Source organism: Aulonocara sp. 'chitande type north' Nkhata Bay, linkage group LG4, assembly GCF_057382095.1.
Source record: "Aulonocara sp. 'chitande type north' Nkhata Bay isolate Kocher_YH1m ecotype deep benthic linkage group LG4, A_spYH_male_GT1.1, whole genome shotgun sequence".
Lineage (NCBI taxonomy): Eukaryota > Metazoa > Chordata > Actinopteri > Cichliformes > Cichlidae > Aulonocara > Aulonocara sp. 'chitande type north' Nkhata Bay.
In genome coordinates, this window is record NC_141347.1 from 23,741,432 (window position 1) to 23,765,272 (window position 23,841).

Here is a 23,841-nt window from a genome sequence, read left to right on the forward strand (position 1 = left end):
CAGAAACTTATTGATGGAAACGAAACCTTGCTAAGGGACATTAAACCAAATATTAGTGGGGATTTTTAAAAAAAAAATCACATATCGACTAGTTTTCTTAGTCATACAGAGACAAGCAGAAATGAGTTTAAAAGGTGTTTATTGCAAGACAATGTTGAAAAAAGTAAGACAGAAACAAAACAAACCTTTACTCACTGTATAAAAACAAATGGAAGGCAAGTTTATCTGATCCAAAAGTAGGAAGAAAAAGTATGGCCTTTGAGAATCACAAGCACTTACAGTATACATCACAAAAAACCTGACGACACCTAAGCAAAGTAAACATTTCGGTCCATCAGAGGTTGTAAACAAACTTTGTGAGATCAAGCCTGAATTACTGAAGGTACCGCTGTAGCTCTACAAAGAAACTACATGACGGCTGCATTGTAAATTATTAATACTGTACTGTTGTCTAATTAACACCATCATAAGTTGTTAGTAGGAAAAATTAGATACTAAAATTAGCTCATTTAATGAGGGAGATCCCCGAAACAGTCAGAACACCGACAAGAGTCTAAATTAAAAGTTAATCTGCCCGATAAATAAAAAGAAAGACACAATCATCCTTAAGTATATAAAGCCCTGTCTTAAAACTCAAAAGCAAGTGGTTTATTTGTATTGACCTTTGATCGCCAACTATGAGACTACTACTGGCCATAAATTGAATCATATGTACCTGGCACCTAATTATGCTAGAATGGCTTCCGAGGCAAATATCAGCTAATAAAGAGAAGATAACGTAATGTTGCTGTAAATAGAAACTCCAGCTCATGGCTAAACATGAAAACTGGCGAACCTGTTTTATCCTCAGCGTGGATTTTTGCTGCTAAACTTGTGCTTGTGCATGTGTGAGCGTGTGGATTTAACCCAACTTAACAGGAAGACAATTGGTTTTATCAGCTGGGTGACGTAAAAATCTTTTTTTTTTTTTTGCCATATAACATTTTTTATTGCAGAGCTGAGCACGCTGCCATGACTGGCCAGTATAAAATACAAGCAGTGGTCCACTGTGTAGGTACAGGTTGTTTTTTGACATGTAAACCTAAACAAACATTTTCTCTTTTTTTTTTTTGTACTTCAGGATACTGCCAGCGTGTATCACATTATCAAACCATGATCACACAGAGAGAAAAACAGATGAAAAGTACATGTGTGATATTTAAAACTTGCTTGATGTGAGAGTAAACCACGGGTCGGCCTGGTTTTGAGCACTCAGAGTTAACTGGTAATGTAGCATATAGCACTATTATTGTTCCTATGATTGTTCTAAAGCAATATGACTGAGATGGCTTCATTGTATATCCTGATAAATATTGCTGTACTGGATGGTGATTTCTTCCCATTAATACTGTGAAAAGAGTGATATTATTTCTTTATGCACACAAAAAAATGTTTTTAACCCAGAATGATTTCAAAAAATCAAATTTGATGATATAGAGATCAACAGATGATATCATGCATACAGTACTGAAACCAGAAGGTTGTACAGAAGATAAGGAGTTTTTTTTTTTTCAAAAAATGATGGAGTTATTGTGCAGTAATGATGCAGCAATCTGTGTGTGCTCAGTAGGCTGAGATGTACACCGATGAAGTGACTGGCAATATAACACTGGAGCTGTTCTCCTCTATCTGCTGTTGGCACGGCGACTGGACCAAAGGCACATCCCCATTAATCGTCCTAAATGACAAAGAAACAAAAGTTAGCAAAAGTACAACCCTGGCTTGCAACTTGCCTTCAGTCTCTACTGACCCTTCTGTCTGACAGTAATCACAGCAAACTATTTAATGCATTTAAAAAAGTGTTGACAGAACATCCATGTTTATTGGTCATAAAGCTTTCTGGGTCAGCTGCAAGGGAATAGAAATCCGAATTTACCTCTTCAACACCATGCTAAAAACAGCGGAACACCTGACTGTCACAGTGTAACACAAAGTCAGTTAAACTTCAGCGATAGCAATCTATCCAGTTAGGATGCATAAGCTATTGTGACTCATTGTGCATCGCATCTGCTTTGGTGCAAATTAAAGTGAAAACAGGTGCGCTGGAGAGAAAACAACAAGACATCCTTAAAAAGGGGATGTTTTTATCATTTTTAGCCTTTATTGCACAGGACAGTAGAGAGTGGATAGGAAGGAATGACAGAAAATGACACGCAGGCCTCTGCAGCCTTTTGACCCACACATGCTCAATCAGATGAGAGTTATAGTGGCCTAAAAGGGAATGGTTTTGCAGGTGGTGCCGACACACCACGGTGCTCTCCTTATCAACTCCTGACTGATTTTTCTCAAGTTTTGCGCTGTCATTACTGGTAACACAAGACGGCACCTGCAGCTCGTTCAGGTTGCTCAGGTTGTCCGGCTTCTCCCGATTGTTTGCCGTGCCTCTCAGCACAGTTTCCAGTGTTGAGGGTGTGTTACACAATGTTGCACAGTGCACCTGTTGTCACTTTAATTTGAGCCAAAACAAGTGAAACAGTGGTTTACGCTTCCTAACTGCAGAGATTGATGCTCCTTGAGGTTGACTGACTGATTAAATGTGTTCCTGTTAGTTCAACATCAGCATTTTTGAACCAATCAGTATTTATTCAGAAAGAAAGAAACATCAAAGTCACACATTCATATTTTGATCACATTCACTTACCCACTCATCTTCATCCACCCCCTCATAGGACTCTTGTGGTAGTGGGTCATCCATATTTCCCAGCTTAGCCACCATGGCATTCAGAAGCTGGATCACACGCACATTTATTAATAATTTATTACGTACTGAATAAGTATTAAATACTTAAACTTTGGAGATCTATTCGAAATAAAAGTATACAGTATTTGAGCTTCTTTTCACCTCGTCTTTCTTCTGTTCATCAGTTTTTTCCTCCAGGTAAACAGATGAGGGAAGGTATTTCCTCACTGGAGCCTCTTTGGGGGCCTCACTCACTAGAGGATGGGGAATAAACATACCAAGACATGTCTAGTGCTGACACGCAGACTGTAGATGTAAGAATCTTGATTTGGAGTGACAGGCATGCTAGATAAGGGCATGTGTGTATATGTTTTGTGTCGTTGCCTGCACCTGGCGTCATGTCTTTAGGCTTCAAGCTGATCTTTTTGTGTTGGTCGTTGGAGCCGGAGAGCCAGGCAGAGCCAGTAAGTGCTGGTTCCCACCACACCGCTGTGTCTGAGTACACATCATCCTGGAAAAACTCTTTCTGGAGACACAAAAAAGCCATACACAATTAGGTATACAGCGTCTAATAAGAGCTACAGTTACTTTTTAGAAAAAGCATCAGGAGGGGAAAGCATGTAATGTTCCAAGTTGGCCACAAGGTGATGCAGTTGGCTCACCTTGACCCTTGGCACTTTGAAGGCCACTGGCTCTATGGTTGTCTTGGTGAGCATCAGTCCAACAGCTACCTCCACATCGCGAACATTGCACTCAGTCTTAGGCAGAAAGGCCAAACCCTGCAAACAGGAAACATTTTGATTTAGTTCAACGATATCCAGTTAACTTAAAAAGAAGCGGAAAACAATGAATGAAACATAAAGGGAGCGATTGTGACACCTTATGTGGTTCGGGAGAATTGAAACTGCTGCACTCAATAAAATATGGATCTTCAGGGACGATCTCATAAATGTACACTCTGGTGTCACCCTGACAAAGAAACACAGTCAGGTTAAATCTTATTTCATGGAACAATGGCTATGGAGAGTAAATATTTCTGTTTGTGTGCTCACTTTTCCAGTTAGGATGACGACACTGGTGTCGGGGTCATAGTATGGGATCAGTGTGGAAGGGGAGACGTTTACAGGAACACTGGATACGGCCCCAGAGGACAGGGAGCTAGCAGAGTACAGGTACAGTCCTCTCTCACTGCGACTGTAGAAGAAGGAAAAGAGTGAGTAGACAAGTTCTCCTGTGACTTTCTCGTTGGTGCTCCAACAACCTGCCTGCTTAAAAACTCTCTGACATTTGCAGTACCTGTCAAATCCAGACACCAGCAAGTACTTGCCATCACAGACCCACACCACACGAGCTCCCCTGTGGCCCTCAGGCCCCGGGCCCTCCTGAAAGAAGAGCGAAATTAGCATTTAAGTGTCTGTCGGTGTCCCCAGATAGGCAGACTTAACGACTTAATGGCTTTAAGGAAATCTGAGCACCTGGCGAAAATATATGCAAGCATTTCTTTGAGCTGTAAATCATGTGAAACTACTGTAGTAGAGCCCAAGAATATCAAATATAGAGCTGGAAATGAGCACAACAAGTCGATATGTTGTAGGAGTCTGTTTCTTAGTGTACTAGAATTCAAAAACGAGGCTCAGATGTGTGGATTTGTCCTATTTTCACAAAACACAAATCATTTCTAGAAAGTTGGTGATACACACCTGCACAGGTGAAGTGGATTTGCGAGGATCGTAGATACGAACTTTCCCATCCTTGCAAACTGTAGCCAGAAGCTTCCCATCTGGGCTCCACGCCATGCCAAACACCTGATGAGATCCACAAAGAGGAGCACAAGAGAAGATGAAGAAGAAATCAGGAATTTTAAGATGATCAGGTTTTCATCAGGACATTGTATGGAAACTGATCCAGATATCCAAATAGGTGCAGACAGTCTGCACATACGGCATCATTTTCTTTGGCTTCTTAAACACAGAATGAAATCACAAAGTGTTTCTGTATTTAACCTCATGTACTTCTTGATCACTCACCTGGTCCTGGTGTCCATCGAGAACTTTGACTTGTTTTCCGGTCTCTAGGTTCCACAGTCTGACTGTGAGATCATATGATGAAGAAACCAGGAGTCCACTGGCCAGAGGGTGGAACGTGATGGAGTAGATTTTCTCTGTGTGGCCTGCAAAGTGTCGCCTCAGAAGTCAGTATTGTCTGTAATGTTGTTAAGGAGCGTGATGCGAATTTCTTTTTGAACTACTTTTGAAACTCAAACTTAAATGTCCTCACTTTAACTTTGATGCAATCTCAGGTACCGTCGATAACATCACAATGTAACCAAAGCACAAAATAACTGGTATGACTGCAGTTAGGACCTCCTTCACCAGGCTCTCTACTAACTGACTGCTCGCAGTCAGTGGCAGTTTGGCTAAAGTTCTGCCTTTTCAGTAGAGAAATGCACCACACGCACTCTCAGATCATCTCTCTTTTTCTGTAAACTACAGATTGGAGGGAATGCAAAGTGTATTGCAAGGGAACACGCAGTACAAACATCTGCATACCTTCTAACTTGCAATAAATAAAACTCTACCTTGCATGATGATCTTAGGTTCAGTTAGGGTCTCTTTCAACCCGCCTTCTGGTACTTGCCAAACCCGGATCTTAGCATCATCACCAGCTAGCATGCACAGAGAGAGAGACAAGCAGGTTAAATACATACTGAGACACTTCCAATTTACCCTAAAGTGCATATGCACTCACCGACAGCAAGTCTATGTGTGTCAAAGGGGTCCCAAGCAAAGTCAGCCACATTGACAGAGTTTTGGATGGTGGGCAGGGCTGTATCTGGAAGTTTGCCAGGCTGGGAGCGCTGAGGAAAGGATTAAAAATACTCACACACATAGATACAGCACACAAATGTCTAATTTCTCAATATAACTAACTACAGGGGAAAACGGGATCTGCAGTTTTATTAAACAACATCCCTCTATTTTTCTTCTGCTGCTGTACCTCAAATACGGCAATCTGTCCCCCGGAGATGGCGAGGGGCACTGCCACACGTTGGCGGTTGACACAGAAACCGTCACACTCGCCAGGTGTGGTCAGGTTGAGGCCACGAATGTTGGTGATGTGCGTGTCCCGGTGCATGACTGTCCCCTGGATATGACGGAACTTGGAAGTTGGCCCTGAATAAAAAAATAACAATAATTCAATATTAACAGCTTACTGTGTAAAGAAAGATAAAACGCCAACATGGGTAAGGAGAAATTAAGAGTGTGCGTTTGTGTTTTTTAATTTGTTTTTACCCATCAGGTTTTGGAAAGCCTTGGCAGTCTGGCTGGGACTGGGGCTGGGAACAAAGCCTGAGGAGAGGCCGGAGGTGGAGGAAGGAGAGCGAGATGGTGCGGCGCTGCTGCTGGGAGTGCTCAAAGGACTGCTGGAGGTAGAGCAGTCGCGAGCTTGATCCTGTGGGGAAGAGAGATGGGATTACTATCCTCAATCCACTGGTATTTTAAAAAGAAAATCAAGTTTAAATTGGGAGATTTTGCCCATCTTTTGAATAATTGTGCATCTCACCTCCTTGCTCCCTCCACTGGCCACTTCCTTTTTTGCAGGTGTCTGTTTTGCTGGTGCTGCCTTTTGTTTGGGACGTTTGTCTGGGTGCAGGCTAATTCTCTCCACCTACAATAAAACGAACAGCTTGAGCTTCCTGTGCAGCGTGAAGACTGGATTAAGCTTTTTGAAAATAGGGATCACGTACCTGCTTGTTCCCTCCCTTCCACCACTCCTCAGCAGACATGGCTGGGGTTGTGCCCACCGTGTCTGGGTAAAGGTCGTCATGAAACTCGTGACCTGAATTCTGGAAGACAAAAAATGAACACAGAGAACTTAAAATAAGTCCATCACCTTTATTTGCGAGCTGTAAGTATTGCTGTGCATCTACACACCTTGCGAGGGACCTGATAGCTGATCGGCAGGATGCAGCTGTCTGTCAGCTGAAGCACACGCACAACTTCGCAGGACATCACATCCAAGGCAAGCTTGGGGACCAGGGCAACGCCTTTTGTTGAGGTATCCGTCAGACAGTGGCTGACTATGGATGTGAGAATTAGAAGAAGAGATGGATCAGGATACTAGGAAAGACGACTGGTTGTGACATCTGTACAGACAGATAACAAACAGAGCTTCACCTTGAGAGAGGAAAGGCTCGGAGGAAGAGACTTCAAAGCAATCGATCCCAGTGTTTCCCTGCATAAGAATCAGAGAGGTGATGTTAATGGTGTGGTCATTCCAGCTGATATTTAAAAACATAACCAATAACAACAAATTTAATATTCAAGCATATATTTTTACCATGCCAGCCAGTAGAAGCAGACCTGTGTCCTCATCAAATAGTGGGATCAGTGTCCTGAAAGAAAAGAGACAAGAGCGAAAGAGACATTAGAAGCTGACATTCAAAATGATATACACATTTGCTCGGTAAATGAAAGGGCGCTGGTTCAAATCCCTTCAGGGTTGGGTCAGGAAGGCGTAAGATTCTGCTACAACAAAGCAGGGGGAGCTACCTGCTATGGCAATCCTCTGCCTTTGGCTCAGCAGAGAGTGGCTTGTCATTCAAAATTATATACACTCAAGTCCTCTTTGGGTTTAAGCATTAGTGAGCTGCCACTAGATGGTGTAGTATGCCCATTTATTTGGTAAAGGAGGCAGTAGAGTCCTGAGGCTAGCTACGGCTCTGAGAGATCCGAGAAACCAGTATTTTCTCACTATTCATGTTGAACATGGAATAATTTACAGAAAAGCCTAAATTTGTTGGTGAATTTAAAAGCATAATAAGGAATGCAGTGATGGAGACTTTCTTGCAGATGTTTCTTTTGAGAAGCTGTTTAATATTTGGAAGTTTTTTTAAAATATGCGTTTGTATTTTTTATATTGTGAATTTATATTTTTGTTGCATTTGCAACTTTTTAGAGACACTTCTGTTATATAGTTGTAACTGTGGCCAGGTTTTGCTCTCAGTGGGACTTCCTGGTAAAATAAATTTAATAATAACATGACTTGTTACTGCATTAAAACCAACAAGGTTGTGACGATAAATAATGAGAGGAGAGGAGACCATGAGGCAAATGCCAGACATTCCAAATGATATTTAAAAATGCAAAACATTACTGGAGGTGAGCGGGGAGGAGAACTGGAACTGGGAACAAGTTTCGTAGTTTATCAACATTATGATTTGTTAGATTAAAAAGATTTTTTTAAATCTCCAAATCCAGCTTTTATTATCAACACTTTTTCATTAATGTTTTGTTCAAACTTTCTAGTTCAACCTTGACCTTTCACCCATGCACGCTGAAAACAAGCCCACAGTCACCTGCCTTCTCTCATGATTTGAGTGAAGAAGATTGAGGGCTGCGGAAACTGAGCAAGCCATTTTAATCAGCAAGGAAAGGACAATTGGATGTGGTGACCAAACAGGAAACATTTGCGCAAACACTGGCAATGCTGACAAACATCTCCTGTTCTCCACCTCGGTGTCTGCTCTTAAATCTCCATTTCCAGTTTAGCTTCCAGGGCCGGTCACAGATGGGACAAGAGGACAGGGAGTGCTGGCTGATCCAACCGCTTCCCATTACAGACCACGGATAGTCTGATTGAAGTGGAGAGGCAGTCCGAATGATTGGTTTATGATGAAGACTTTGTGTAATGGTGCTATTCCAGGGGAACGCCACTTGGCTGCCTGCACATCAACTGAGACTGACAGACTGGTGATGTAATGCTTCAACTATGACAGCATAATGACAGACTTAGTTTGGGTATCTTAAGTGAGAGGGAACGGAGACACGCGAGGGTTTATCGTGTGTACATGCGTGAGAGGTTCCAGAGAAAGAATGTATTTTGGATGAATTTGAGAATGGAGTTTGACGGCCACAGACTTTAACAGTTTAGCTAAGAAACTTGGTTTGCAGTGCTATCAAACAGGTGATCACACACCCACTTTATATTACTCTGCACTCACCCATTTCCTCTGATGCGCTGCTACTTTCTAATCTATAACTAGTTTCATGCAAAAATTCAATAAATAAAAGCATTGCTCCTTGTGCCAAAAAGCTGGCACCGCCATGGCACCACAAAATTGCCGGTCCCAACATTGAACCCCATGACGTCAATAGCTAAGAGTCCACTATGATTTTCTTCCCATACAAAGTATTCAGCTCTTAAACCTGTTGAAATATCAGCTGCTTCGCAAAAGCCACAACGGCAGAAATGACCCAGCGCACATCAAGGAACATAATCTTTTAAAACCTTTTAAGATCAGTCGTCTCCCTCCAGAACAACGTGACTGTCATTTTAATGTTTTGTTCCTTAAATGTTTATCCAGTAGGTGTAAGTCTTTTTTTTAACGAGTGTTCCCTGCTCTTCTCATCCTCTTATGCTCTTTCTTTCTTTCTGTATCAAAAACTGGACGAGTATCAGACCTGTGACTTCTCTGTTCCCCCAACATCCCTGCCTGTATCTCAGGCCTGTTAAGTCAGCGAGGGGCGGCCACGCTTCATTAGGCCGACTCCGTGTTCCCATATCCGAGACGCTCCACAGGGAGACCCTAAACACCTCCATTCCCACATCCCTCTCGCTGCCTGTCCTCCTGTCCCTCACCCGTTCAAGCCTTCCTCATTCAAAAACACAACCTTGCTTACAACCGTGAGCTCGCTTTGTCCTCCACAATCCCCAATTATTTCTCCAAATTGCCTTCAGTTTTTCTGAGGTCTTATCTCTGGTTTTCTCACAGTAAAAGTACAAGTCAAACATCCACATAACAGGAGCGGAGCTTTATCACTGATAGCGGCCTGTGTTTACTGTCGTATTTCATGCTCCACCTCACCACAAGAGCATTTTCCCACACAGGAAAACTCACGCAAAGCATGCATGTGCATATTTACACACACAGATTTACAAGATACACAGGCTAATTACGCAGCTTAATGATGTATGCATACATGTATTATTAATGACACAGTGCAGTTAGACTCACACCGGGCTAAGTGCGAGGACTGAGCTTGTTATGCAGATCCTGATCACACGGGCTGATTATGAATGAAAGGAAAACAATTACAGGGCTCATTCAGGAGAGGTGCGAGTGTAGCAGTGAACGCAGCCAGACATGCTAATCCAGACATAAGACCTTTCCAGTGCTGGGTGTGTGCTTCCAAGTTAAAACCACATGCACTAATTAGCCATCAAATAATACTGCAGAAGAGAAAGAAAAAGAGAAAACCAAACGAGAAAACTTATTACGAGTTATTATAATATCAGCTGGAAAACATGACAATTCAGCAACCCCGCCTTGAAAGATTTAACTTTTGCCAGACTCTTCTCAGTCGCATCTACACCCACTAACATCTTAACACCTTTCAAACTCTTGCAATGATTTGCAACGAGCCGCCCGGTGCTCCCAAATCCCCCTGGCTTCAGTCTGTCACTGGGACTCTGCTCCTGTCAGAGTTTACACAAAGCAGAGCACAGAGAGCACGCCTCCTGTCTCGTCTGCCATCGCCTCACACTGCTGCCTCACGCAGGCCCAAATGAACCATCATAAAACAACCTTCTGCCCCATGACAGCAGCCTTCATCACCAGCAGATATGATGGGTATATTACCCCAGCCTGCATCTGTGTGAGTGAGTCTGTGTGTGCGAGTGTGTGAGTCAGAATCAGCACAGGTATAGTATTATTGTGAGAATGTGCTGTCATTTGATAATGTATGAGATAGTGTATTTTATTGGAATAACTGGCTAATGGAGGGCCAGACAAGCAGACATGTGGATGAAAGACAAGTGCAGAAATTGTGTGTGTGTGTGTGTGTGTGTGTGTGTGTGTGTGTGTGTGTGTGTGTGTGTGTGTGTGTGTGTAAATTGATTGCTGTGCCCATTCTTAATGTTCAGTGACTGGACATTTTTGCTTGGTTGAACTCCATCAACCCTGAAGTTTCTTTCCAACTTTAGCTGCAGGTGCCCAATTATATGCACTTCCCAAATCTTGTGCACGCCAAAAACACACACACACACACACACACACACACACACACACACACACACACACACACACAGTCCTTTCAGTAGCACACTGAGGTGCATGTTCTTGTACCGTATGTTCTTCGGAAATATGAAAATGCACACCCACACAATGCTTGTGAGTGTGCAGGCACATCCAGTCACACTGATGCTATCAGACACACACAGTACTGTTACAGTATAAAGAGTATAGGTGGAGCTAATGGAAGCAGCCTGTGGAGGTATAATGTTATGGGTTGAGCTACGACCAGATCTGTATCACTCAAAGGGACCTTTCTCTGTCGTGTGAGATCACGGCCTTAAAGCTTGGCTAACCTTACTGCTATAAACACACACGTGCACAAAAACACACACACAGTAGACAGCTCAATAAGCTCCAGATGACAGGTAAGAGCTAGCCAGAAAGAGGATGCCTTTGAGGAATATGAAACCAGCTCAGTTGTTGTAGTCTTATTCAGACTGGATGGACAAACACTCGAACTATTAACTATTTTATTGAAATTCGCCCTCTCGCTGCTGTTAATCCTTCTATAAAAGGGTTCTCCTTTTGTCCTTGTTTAAGTATTCTTCTTCACTTGAAGTGAGAGGCTAATTGTAGAGGATGCTGTATGCTTGTAACCATGTGCTAGACCTATAAAATACTACTTTTCATGACGAGAACACTCAGAGTTCACCAAGTTCCACCAGAAAAAAGCCATTTTGACTTTATCTTGAGTCACAGCAGTGGAGAGTGTCCACTGTAATGTTTGTATACAATATAACCTGCCTTTTATTCACACCATCCGCCCTACTCCCATCTTCTTTATCAGTGTCCTGGTTATGTCATCCCCGTCAGTGGGAGTGATGGGTGCAGCGCTATCTCTGAGTTCACAGATCAACAGACCCTTCACCCTCAATCAGCCCACTTTATCAGCCCACCTGCCTCTACAGACTGAAAGCTTCAGCTTGTCCATCTGTATCTGACTGATTCACTGCAATCCTGCTGGTCAGCTATCTATCGGACTATTTGGCCACAAAGACTCTTGGGATAGGTCAGAGCACATTTTAGCAGTTTTGAATCACTGATTTTGAAGCATGAACGTGGTCTCCCCAGCAAATCTGAGAGATGGATCTGTTGATCCAACTACTTTTCACTGAAGTGTGGCTGTCAAGAAGCCATTCTTAAGGAAGGGAAATGGGGAGAAAGGACTGAGTCATGCCAAATTATACAAGAACGACTGAAAATCAGTGTCAACATATCTTATAAAGCGATGTATTCAAATTTTGAATACAACAGTGAGTGTCTACAGCCATCTGTAAAACACGGTGGAGACTCTGACATGGTTTGGGGCTATATTTTAGCCAGTAGGTTTGGGAATCTTGTCAATATTGATGGAAATATGAACGCAGAAATGTACCATCAGATTTTTAATCCATCACTCAGTACCATCTGGAAACCATCTGATAGACAACAGCTTCATTTTTCAGCATGACAATGATCCCAAACACACCGCTCATGCAGTGAAAGCATGCCTGGATAGAAAAACACACAATGGAACCCTATCAGTCATGGACTGGCCTCCCCAGAACAAAAGGCAGTCACATTCAGAGCTTTGAATGTCAAAAACTGAGCTGGCTTCATATTCCTCAAAGGCCTCCTCTTTCTGGGTAGCATTTAGGGCTGCCACGATTAGTCGACTAGTCACGATTACGTCGACTATGAAAATCGTCGACGACTAATTTAATAGTCGACGCGTCGTTTGAAGCTTTGTAAGATCCCAAAAGACGCAGGAATAAGTAGTAGGATTTAAGAGTGTAATAACGGACTGAAACAGAAGATGGCAGCACTGCATGTACAAGGATGCCAGCTGCCGTTAAACCCCGAAGAAGAAGAAGCTGTCTCCCAGAATTCATAGCGCAGTTTACAACAATGGCGGCAGCTAGTTAGTTTTAATATTACTCTCATTATTCTTTCTGGGTCACAAAATAAACGTTTAGGCAAGAATGTAGCTGTGTAAACCTCAAATATCTGCTCTGTTTATCAAGACACCAAATATTTTCAAAAGCGCTCCGACGTTTTCTTTACCCACTAGCTCGATAGCGAGCCGGGGGCAAGGCTCACTAGAGCCCGTGAGAACACCGGACTCCCCGCAAATCGTCTTCAAACCCACCGCCGTCTTTCGCTACTCAGGTTAAACATGATATATGAGTCACTTAGATAACTTAAAAATGTTATTGTTTGGCTTTTTTAGTATTTTATTTGTTCCTGAGTAAATCTGTTTGGCTGAGATTAAAGTTGAAAAGAGATTAAAGATGCTTGAGAATATACTCCGGTCTCCCGTTATATTTTAGATAGCAAGCAGTTTATTAAACTCCACCGAAACAATCTACAAATTTCATTTAAATTTAATAAACTATCATCTTGTCTTGTCCTCGATGGATCAGCGATTCTACATTAGTTGTCCCCTGGTCACTACGAATATCTGGGAAAAGGTTCATGACATCTGATATTGTTCTGAGTTTCACATAGAGCAAAATAGATACCATCGCTTGTATGGCTGTAAAGTTACAGCTGTAATGACCGTAAAACCTTCAACTAGGTTTTAATTGTACTTTTGACTTTATTCTATCTGTTCTCACATGTACAGACATAAAGTAGATTAATAATGTGGCATATGTACTGTAGTATAAAATTGATTTGTAAAAATATCTGGTGTGATAACCATCTGGCTGTAACTAAGAGCTGTATCTCCCATCTAAAAGTGTGACCATATAAGCACATGCTTTTCAGTTATTTTCACTATCTGATGAAGACAGTTCATATGACCGGCAGAATATCTACTTGTTCTCCTGATAACCTTGCCCTCTTCCTCTCTTTATTGCTTTCTGTGAAAGGGCACAACCTTCCTGTTCTAGTGTTATTACTTTTGTGTAAATGAGTTGGACACAGCTAATGGTTTTATGCACACTTGCGCTGCGGGTGCTAACATTACCTCGATAATGAAGGGACTGGAGTGGAATAATCCACTGATATTAAATGGGATTCACAGAAGCTGTAAGCTTGTCTCCAGGATGGAAAATTCGAGGTTGGTTTATAATGTACTGCTAACGAAGTATGTGAAATTAAAGAAAAGGGAATACTTTTCATAGGAGATAATCCAAGTGAAAATGGATAATCATGGAAAAGATCACCTAAAAAGTCAACAAAAGCTTTGGAACAGACAAATGCTTTCAAACTATAGCATCACGATCCATCAAGGGTGCCAGACGCAGGCAAATAAACAATACATCAAAGCTGACGAACTCTGTCACCTTTGTAAACTGACACAGCAATCAAACCTATGCGCTTTGTGTTGTCTCAATGTGCTTAGCAGTTTCCATTAGCAGCAACAGAGGATCCACAGGCTGCACCACAGAAGTAAAAGCAAAGGGTCACAGTGAGGCCGCTCGACTCACTCTGTATCATAGTTGTACTAGCCTTTAACTGAAATACATTCAACTGTCCTCACGTAAAACTGTCCAAATTTATCTCATTCCCACAAGAGGAAACCAAAGTTTCAGCTCCGACCTTCTTATACTAAATACAGCACTGCACCGATAGACCACAGCATTAAAACCACGTTACTATCTCTGTGTAAGTCTCCCATCAGGCCATCAAAACTGATCTGATCCATCAAGGAGTGATCTCTTTTTCATGATCCAGTGATGCACTCTGTCAACTGAAAGAGGCAACTGCAAGGAAGCTACCACGACAGGCTGTAACAATGTTTTATATTTGCATTTTATTTATTTATACAACAGGGACGATACAAATTAACGTTGCAGCATTAGAAAAATAGGCTTAGGTAGGTGATTTGTGTCAGAGTGGCATCTTCCAGCACACTTTGATTGGATAGTGCATTCTACAGTCATGTCTGCAGCCATTAACATCTTTGACTCTTTATGCATGTTGAAAAGTACAGTTGTAATTTAAAAATCAATGCTATTTACTCTAAAATCTATTTGTGGCTTGATTATTCTGGTTAATCTGGTTTGTTTGTGATTTCCAGAAGTATTTTCAGACCTCCCAAAGACATGTACATCATTGTTCCATGCATAAGGTATGGTATATGGAGATACTATCTTTATTTGGACTAGAAAATTGAACTGAACCAGTGAATAAGTGTAAACCGCACGGATCATCAGATCATATCAGACAAAGGAGTCTTTGTGGCTCAATTGTAGGCGATAAAAAACTTCACAATGAGACAAACTGTAGGTTCTCATATGGTTTAAAATCTAAAGATACAGCTCTGCTTGAGCTGACTGCAGGTTCAAAGACATTATGAGTTTGAAGTTTCTCAACGGGTGCTTGAGCCAAGCTCCACAGACATCCTGCTGAAAACTGAAATGTACAAAAGTGTGACATATTTTTTCCACTGAGTATGTGTTTAGTTTCCACTATGTGCTTTTAATAAGTGTGCCGGGTCTGCCTGCCTAGCTGCCTTCAGTAGCCAGTTCATTAGAAAGGAATTAGAGTTGACGCAGTGCGTTCCTGAGAGGGGGAGAAAAGCCAGGATTGTCAGTGGAGAGGCCAGCTGTGGCCGTGTGTGAGCCCCAGTGACGAACCCCTCAGATGGGCTGCCAAGCGCCTGCTCTCTGCTTTCTCCATCGGGCCCCCATCCTCTGGACCAACACACACACACACACACACACACACACACACACACACACACACACACACACACACACACACACACACACACACACACACACGTACATGGACCACGATTTAATTAAACTCACTGAATCCGATGTCAACAGGTCTGCAGTGACCCTTATGACACCCACCATCCAATTCCACATATAACCACACGCAAAGTTGCCAAATGGAAAAAAATGCAGAAGCTTCCACAGTATTTTTCTTTGTGTCCTCAAGAAACAGAATAACGCTTCATTAGCATTCCAAATTATCTTCATACCGACACAGGCTACCCAAATCGGTGCGGCCAATCGCTCACTTAATCCATTTCCGCAGGCAGAAACAGCAAGACCTGCAACACTGCTACTAATATTGCTGCCGCCACATAACGCATCTCTGCAAAACACCAAACACGTGCAGAAAAATAGCCCATTGCAACGCAGCTTCAACACATCTCGAGGCAACTTAACAGAATGCTGCATGACCACATGATCGGCATTACATCTGCTTTACATAATGTTGACATGAAGAATGAAAAGCCCAATCTTTATTTTCACTGGAGGGGACGAAGGGCCGATTAAGGACGAGGGGGCTTAATCGGGCTGAACAGATATGTACACTAAAATGATGAAACGCATACAGATGCTTTTCTAAGATAAATTTTAAAAAAATACTATCTGAAAAATGACGGATGCTCATGTCAGCACAAAAACACACAAATGTGTGGAAAACTGGTCCAGACTTGCTCAGTTATAAAACAGTCAGGTCACTGGTCATAAACTGGTGGGAGGGCTCAGCCTCTTGATTGTCAGTGCTCAGTGGGAATGGGCTTGTTGTAGGATGTGGGTGGGCATGAGGGAGAAATAAGGATGCACTAATGGGAAACACAAATACTTAAAATGCTCATTTGCATGAAACACACTTTAGGAATTAAGACTAGCGTGCTAGAGGAAATAAATAGCTACTTTCATTACCGAGACATGTTTGTGTGTTGTGTCTCTACATCTCTAAAAAGCTGGTAGGTGCAGTAGGTGAGATGATGATCGCAGCGCCCCTGAAAGGATGTGTTCCGCGTTAACCTCGGGGTTCAGCATCAAGGGCCCAGGCTAGACGACCATAGCGTGACCTGTCGCTCAGGGCCTGGGAACCAGTTGGTAGTTGTGACTGCCTCAGAGCAGAGCAGAGAGGAGAGGACGTGGCACATAAGACAGACAGCAAAAGGGTGAGGGTCACGACCGCTATGACCCTCTCTGCTGTTAGGTTACCTGAGAAAACTCCTGCTCTTGTCATGGTTGTAATTTAAACGCTAAACACAAAATACAGTACACATGTTAAAGAGTTAAAGAGGAAGTGTGGAACTGTTTTGCACTCTTGACTTGAAGTTGATAGATTATTGGACAATAGTAATATCTGAAAGACATTATTCGATCAACAAATACACTGAAACAAGGAAATGTGGAGACTTGCTTTAGTTTCAAAGCTAAAAATTATCTGAAGAAATAATTACACTCACTGAATTATCAAATTCAGTGTTATTTATCAGTCTCAAAGCACAAGGTGCCTTTTTAAGGTAAGATAAAGATCCTACAATACTACAAAGAAAACAGAGAAAACCCCAACAATCAGACGATCCCCTGTGAGCAAGCACAACGCAGGAAGAAACGTCCCGTAGAGCCAGGCTCGGGGAGAGGCAGCCTTCCTCTAAACCTGTCGCGATTCATGTTGTGTGATAGAAAAAACACACAGAGATTAATAATAATTAGCCAAAATGAATAGAATACAACTAAAACAAATGATATTTACAAAACTACGGTATATCTCAGCAGGTAACACAAGGCAAGCTGCATATAATCTGTATCGGTGTCTTTGTAAATCCACTTCGTTTTTGCTATTTTCTGACTCAAAAATGAAAAGAAATGAAAATATCTTCTGGTTTTGAAAATAAAACCAGATAATTAGAATGGCATGCTTGCAATCACCCATCGACATCACGCAGTGCACAGTAATTATTCTGCATACCAGAGCCATAGCTGAAATGTACATTTCAAACAGGAATCACACTGGCGACGTAGGTCCACTCTAATCTATTTTTCCTGGTGTGGAAAGACCACATGTGCCCCGAACTGTTGCTGGTTTACGCTACACACACTGCAGCGCTCAGTAAAGTCTAATATAAAAACACAATCCACCAATAATGGCCTTGATGAAGGACTTACAGCCCTGTTAAAATATTGTCCAGCTAAACAGACTGTGGTCAGTCTCAGAAGGACATTCTGGTGCTTGACAGCAGCAGCCCAGCCGACAGTTTGGAAATCTCTGATTTTCTTCAAGGCTAATGGTCTGGAAGAACAGCTCATAACTGCTGACTCAAACCTCCAGAACATACTCACCTTAGTGTATATGTCTGAGTGTATGCGAGACACCCGCTCATGGCCGGCCAAGTCTGCATTATTGGGAATGCTAAAACCATAAAACCCAGTGATTTATGTACGCAAAACACGACTGCTTAATATTTGTTTTTCCTACAAGCCCGAGTACATTACATGTGTGCAGATGAGTTAAAGGGGTCAACTCGAGAGAAGGAAGAAGAAAAATAAAGGGAGAAACATAAACCCTAAAACAACTTCTTCAAACCTTCTTCACAAGACGAAACATTCTTGAGGTGTTGAGCGGAGCACCTTTCAAGGATCCACATTCACATGTTTTGACTCTGTGGTGTCTTCAACTCTTGAATTATCAGCGAGTTTATCAGTCTCATTCTTTCCGTCTCTGGCACACAACTGTTGTGGATCCGAGTCTTTGTATCATGCACACACACACACACCCACACATTCATATGACTGTGTCCATACTTGCTCTTTCTGCTCAATCTGAATCACCACCTTTATCGCTTCTATTCCCGCCACCAATCTCTCTAATATCTCAAAAGCAGAAATTCCAGTCCTGTTGGATAACAATCCTAAATCTCTAAAAAGAAAAAAAAAACATTCAGGAGTACAGAAAAGGATTGTTTTCAAAACGACAAGTGTGATCTTTTGTGAAAAATTTACACACAAGGTTTGGTTTAAAAATCCCTAACCACATCGTTGGGGGTCGGTCTAACAGCCTCAAGACTTAGCTTGGCTGCACTAACCGTGACCCTCTGACGAAATTCTGTGTTTTACCTTTAGCAGGTCCAGCACGCCCACACTAAATCTTCTGCTTTAATGATAGAAGCAGGAATAAGCACCGTAAAACACTATAAAAAACTCACAGAACAACAGATTTATTATGAGACACGGCGAAAGACTGAGGGAGGGAGAGCAGAGAGTCAGCGAGAGAGAGAAGTAAAAGATAAGATCGCTATCACATTTTTGTAGTAAATCACAACAGTTATGCATGTCCACATACTTGTGTGTGTCCAAGAATGCTTTGAGCTCATAACGCAACATCTGGGAGAGTTAGAATGAAGCGATACCCGCTCCAAAGAGAACCCGAGAGATTGTTACAGAAGACACCATAGCCTTGACTCAATAGCCTTGATGAGCTGCTGGTACGAGCAGACCGGCTCCGATTTCTGCCCCCATCCGCACACATCAAAACACATTTTTCTTCTCTTGTTCCACCATCTCTGTCTGGTCAACGGAGAAACCACATTTTTTGACCACCTAATCACTGAAACAATTACTGACGGATAGTTTTCCAGTAACACGCACACAAAAAAAGTTTAATGAGATGTATAAACATAACAGTTTGTGGTAAAAGGAACAGTGGGGCTCGTTTCCATCCGCTACATGACAAAGCAGCTTTGAGCAATTTGTTAACACAGCACATGCATATTCTTCCAGAGGATAAAGCTAAGTGGTGCTCAAGTTGCACTGAATCAGACTCAGATGGGCCCTGCAAACACGAAGGTGGCCGGATTGTCATGAAGTGAACAGAAACAAAATCCAAAATAACAGTTGCGGCTTGGGCCCTTCTTCTAAAACCCGACAGCCACGGGGACGTGAGCCTGGCTCTCTCTTTTCATTTAATCAACCTCTTGACCTTTTCTCAATGTCGAGTCCTTTGCATCCATCTCTTGATGGTATCAGCGTCGCAGCTGAGCGAACACCTGTTATCTGTGCGTGCGTGTTTGTTTTTAGTCTTTTATTTAACTAGTCAGGTCATTTTTAGCTAAATTACTCATGTGACTGCCTGGTCAAAGAATAGCAACAACAAAAAAAAATGCAACAAGGACTTCAGACTCAGTGGCTGAGAGAGTGTGTAGCAACGCTGCCGCAGTAGTTTAGAAACACAGCGCGAAGGTAAGACCACACAGTTTGCATCTGGGCATGGAAAGATGGTGGGATAATAAAAAATGTAGGGTACAACACTGAAAGATTTACCCAGTACTGTGAAAGGCATTAAACAGAAGAAGAGGAGGTGAAAGAATAATACTGACAAACCCTCTCTCTGTGCTCGGTGGACTTTACGGGATTTGACCCGCTATGAATCAGAGGGGTGGACTTTTAGTCTGTGGAGATATTAAACATTGATGTTTTCTCACAATGTATTTATTTGAAAAGAAAAATCTAACAAAGCAAGTTGTTAAATCAGAAGCTGGAATAATTAGATGTAAGCAAAGTCAATATTGCAAAAACAAAAAACAAATTAAGATGCTTAAACACCATCTTTTAGTGGAAATTATGCATGTGCAAGCACCAGGATGACCTGATCAGACCTTTGCTGCTCTCTGCATTCTGAAAGAGTTTCTGCCATAGTACCAATCCTGCAATTGTCATAGTGAACATAATATAGCTAAGCTTCAGTCATTCCTGCACTTAACCACAGGCATGCTGTTGCTACTCAATACCTGGCATACCAATGCGCAAGCTGAAAATCTGTCTGAGAGGTAGAAGGAAGTGAGCACAGAAGGAATGCAGGACAGACAGTTGGAGTTGAAGGGAAGTGTTTATGTGCACATTTGCATATTATATCATTTTTTAAAACCTGGGTTAATGGATTGTTTTTGTAACATAAGACACTATTAACACAACACTGACAAACTAGCTTTTAAGTTGACGTGGCTAGCTTAGCAAACACTTCTCTAATTACAACACACACAGGGTGATGTTATCAGCTAGTGATAAGAGTCGTGATTAATGTCAAATGCCAAAAAAGATCAAATATTCACCATCCCCTTTGCTTTCTTTTAGGTCTCCACCAAACTCCGAGGAAAGTATTTGGCTCTTTAACTGCCAACTGAAAACAGCCATCAGCTGTAATGAATAAAGTGTCTAATGAGAACAATAACAGCTTGCCTAACGAAGTTACAAACCAGGGAATCAAATCAAGTTCAAACTTGCTAATATGCTTGGTAGAGCTGAAGGGGAATTGCAGTGTAAGGCAATAAAAAAACCCTCTAGTCTCTAAAGAAGAAAGACACAGATATACAAAAAAACTAATAAAAAAACCCAACCTAAACAAATAAAGAAGGAAATACTACATTTTAGGATAAACAAAAATCTTACTGTCTTAGACTAACCCAGGGACAGGTCCCTCTAAATCCTAAGAAGCAACCTCCAGGAAAGAAAAACTAAGCTGCTGCGTAACTGAAAACCTGCAGTTCCTCTAATCGGTATTTTGAGACTGTGTCTAAAAGTGAGCAAAGTGAGCAAATGAGGAAATCCACACAGACTCACAGTAAAATATTCATATTTAAAATATCTAAATATGGCCACCTCTGGGTCCCATTTTAGATGACAGAAGCCAAAATGCTGAGATCAATCCTTTAAAGCAAGACTCACAGTGGATGTCTATCTTTTTATATACAGGCCACTCAGTCTCTCTACCTTGGCTCTTAACCCTCAGCCCCTGCAAAAATCCCTCAATTTTAACTCAAGGGAACAGATAACTAGTAACAAGTGCACTGTCTACAAATGCAAGATACCACAAGCTGACACGGCACCAAAGACCTTGAAGGGTAAATAATACCTATAAAAATACAAACCACACAGATGCTAAAGGAAGCATGTTCTCAATCAGCTTGATAATGTACGTTAGTAAAGCCAAGATTGTTTTTATCCTTTCTACAATAAAATGCGCTCTAATGGTTTGTCCAGCTCTAAGGCAGGAATGAACCAGCTGTGCTGTCTGCCATTTCTGTCTCGCTCCTTAATGAGAAGTGCTAGCGTGCACAAAGTCAACAGACTAGTAAACCTCAAAGTGAACTATGGTCTGACCTCTGTAGGTCTCCGTGTATTTGCTGTCTCGCCCTCCTCTGTGTGAAACAAACAGCTCCTGCAATCACTAAAAGTTCAGTGTTGGGATTCTTGAGGTCTTTGTGTTGAGGGCTTTTTATGTTGACATAACTAGCTCCAACGAGACCAAAAGGGAATAACCAGACCATATGGAAATGAGAAAAAGCCCCAAATCACAATCATAAAAAGTATTAAGAACAAAATAATAAATATATGAAAAACAGGAGCCATTTTTAAATTTTCTTTATGACATCCTGTCTGTGTTCCCAAAGGCAAGATTTAGTAGCACAGCTTTTTAATCCCCCCCCCCCCAAAAAAAAAGCAAAAACAAAAACATGAGAAAGGGTAAAAATATATTTTGTGTAACCACCCAAGCCCTTTTTTAAAACCCTAAACAATAAGTAAAATTCAGGATACGCACTGTTCCTTGAGCCATACCGGGCCTGATTAACCAACGATGGACGGCACAACACACAATAATAATTTATGTGTGAAAGGTTCCTCTAAGGAAGACAGCTTTATGAGGAACACACTGACATATAATGTTTAGACCTCGCAAGAGAGGATGGGTGGAAACAGACGACACTTCACTTTTATCTGATATGGTGTATCTAATGTTAGCATTATGTGTTTGCACTTACACAAATAGTGACAACTTCTGCTTCTTTGCTGCACGCTGTGTTGACCATATTTCTCTGTCCCTTTCAAGTTCCCATAGCAGCCACTAATTAACCATGCATGTTCTGAGGTACTCCCTCTTCTTTCCCAGGTTTCTTCCCCTCTGCACGGCACTATACTTCCCATGGACATCCTCCTGCCGGGTGCTGTGGGAAGAAAGGCAGCTCAAGCCTTAAGAGGAGGTCCCAGCCTGTCTCTAGGCAGCCCACACACACACTCCCGTCAAAGCGCATTTATGTGTGACGGGAAGACATGTAGTTGTGGACAGAGGAGGATGGCGTGCATGTGCACAAAACGCAAATGTACAGAGTTGCAAATATTTATGCACATACACTAAACACTAAAGAAGGACATAATCTCCTCAACCTCTCAATGAGACAGAGGATGGAAAATTAACGACTAATCATTCCTACGCTGTCCTAGGAAAGTAATGCAGCTTTTGTGCTTTTCAAAATTTCAAAAAGTAACAGATGTTAGGCATTCCTGAAACACTTGTGTAACAAAATAACGTTGAAGGAATAGCCAGAGAAAAGCAAATGAATATTCACACTTTGTGTGACCAGAGATTTGTCACAGGGAAAAATCTTGAAAATTATGACAAATGGTTTAGCAAATGTGCATAGCTGCATTGTTTGGTTACAAAATGTGCCATCAGTGTTACTCTCTAAAATTTGATGGACACTGTTTTTGGAGCCAAAAGAAAAAAAAAAGAGAGATCATAAAGCTAGCTTTGTTTGTTTAAAAGACAGCATTTTGTTGTGCCGGCTGACAACACGTGGAATGAGTGAATAAGTGAAATGTCATTTTGTGGTTACCATGCTCTCATTCTCACTCATTGTTGTCCCGTGTTTGCTCCAAGGATGCTTTTCTTGGGTTTTTTTTGTCCCAAAAAGCTCCTAAAAGTAAAACGCCACAGGCATGCTGTGAACAACAAAACATGAACACCTCAAACCGAGGCACACGTTTGTGTGTTGGCAAAGATCTGCAGACGTGACAATGAAGGTTAGGCCTTTGTAGTTTCACTTCAGTTCAATGATATTATAAGCACCAATTCACAGTAGCTGGTCCACTATGAGCAAGGACTTGGCAATGGTGGGAAGGAAAAACTCCCTTTTAACAGGAAGAGACCTTCGTGAGAACCAGGCTCAGAGAGGGGCAGAAACGTTTTTGCAGTAGAGGAAAAAGAGAAGAAGAAGAAAAGCAGGAGTGCATTATAGAGACAAACAAAGGAAGAGAAACGACAAAGGTTATGTGGTCTGTCTATGCTCGGGTCCTAGTGGGGGTCTGTTTGTCCAGGACAAATGTGGAGATGGGTTTAAAGGGTCTTACAGCATTTGGTGTAAATATCTCATCATCTTTGTGCTTTATGTAGTATAACAAAATTAACCTGATCATTATATTATATATATTCAATAAGCCTACACTAGACAAGAGTGTAGTGAGCAAGAAAAATGGGAAAAAAGCAAAGGGGGTAATTTTCCACAAGAAAAATAACTGTTGTTGCACAT

At 41.8% G+C, this 23,841-nt stretch overlaps 1 protein-coding gene across 1 annotated transcript in view; it reads right to left on the reverse strand.

Annotated features, from left to right (window-relative positions):
• Positions 1-122: 122 nt before the first annotated feature.
• Positions 123-23,841, reverse strand: part of coro7 (coronin 7) — a 107,430-nt gene continuing 83,711 nt past the window's right edge. The window contains exons 10-28 of the mRNA XM_086289263.1: positions 7,061-7,115; positions 6,898-6,955; positions 6,655-6,800; positions 6,468-6,566; positions 6,284-6,388; positions 6,013-6,172; positions 5,717-5,892; positions 5,468-5,576; positions 5,298-5,384; positions 4,747-4,889; positions 4,420-4,524; positions 4,016-4,101; positions 3,772-3,913; positions 3,599-3,688; positions 3,382-3,498; positions 3,110-3,245; positions 2,882-2,973; positions 2,681-2,767; positions 123-1,717 (exon numbers count right to left, since the gene is read on the reverse strand). Coding sequence (XP_086145389.1) covers positions 1,709-1,717; positions 2,681-2,767; positions 2,882-2,973; positions 3,110-3,245; positions 3,382-3,498; positions 3,599-3,688; positions 3,772-3,913; positions 4,016-4,101; positions 4,420-4,524; positions 4,747-4,889; positions 5,298-5,384; positions 5,468-5,576; positions 5,717-5,892; positions 6,013-6,172; positions 6,284-6,388; positions 6,468-6,566; positions 6,655-6,800; positions 6,898-6,955; positions 7,061-7,115 — 2,002 coding nt within the window. The 3' untranslated portion in view covers positions 123-1,708. The remainder of the gene's footprint in view (positions 1,718-2,680; positions 2,768-2,881; positions 2,974-3,109; positions 3,246-3,381; positions 3,499-3,598; positions 3,689-3,771; positions 3,914-4,015; positions 4,102-4,419; positions 4,525-4,746; positions 4,890-5,297; positions 5,385-5,467; positions 5,577-5,716; positions 5,893-6,012; positions 6,173-6,283; positions 6,389-6,467; positions 6,567-6,654; positions 6,801-6,897; positions 6,956-7,060; positions 7,116-23,841) is intronic.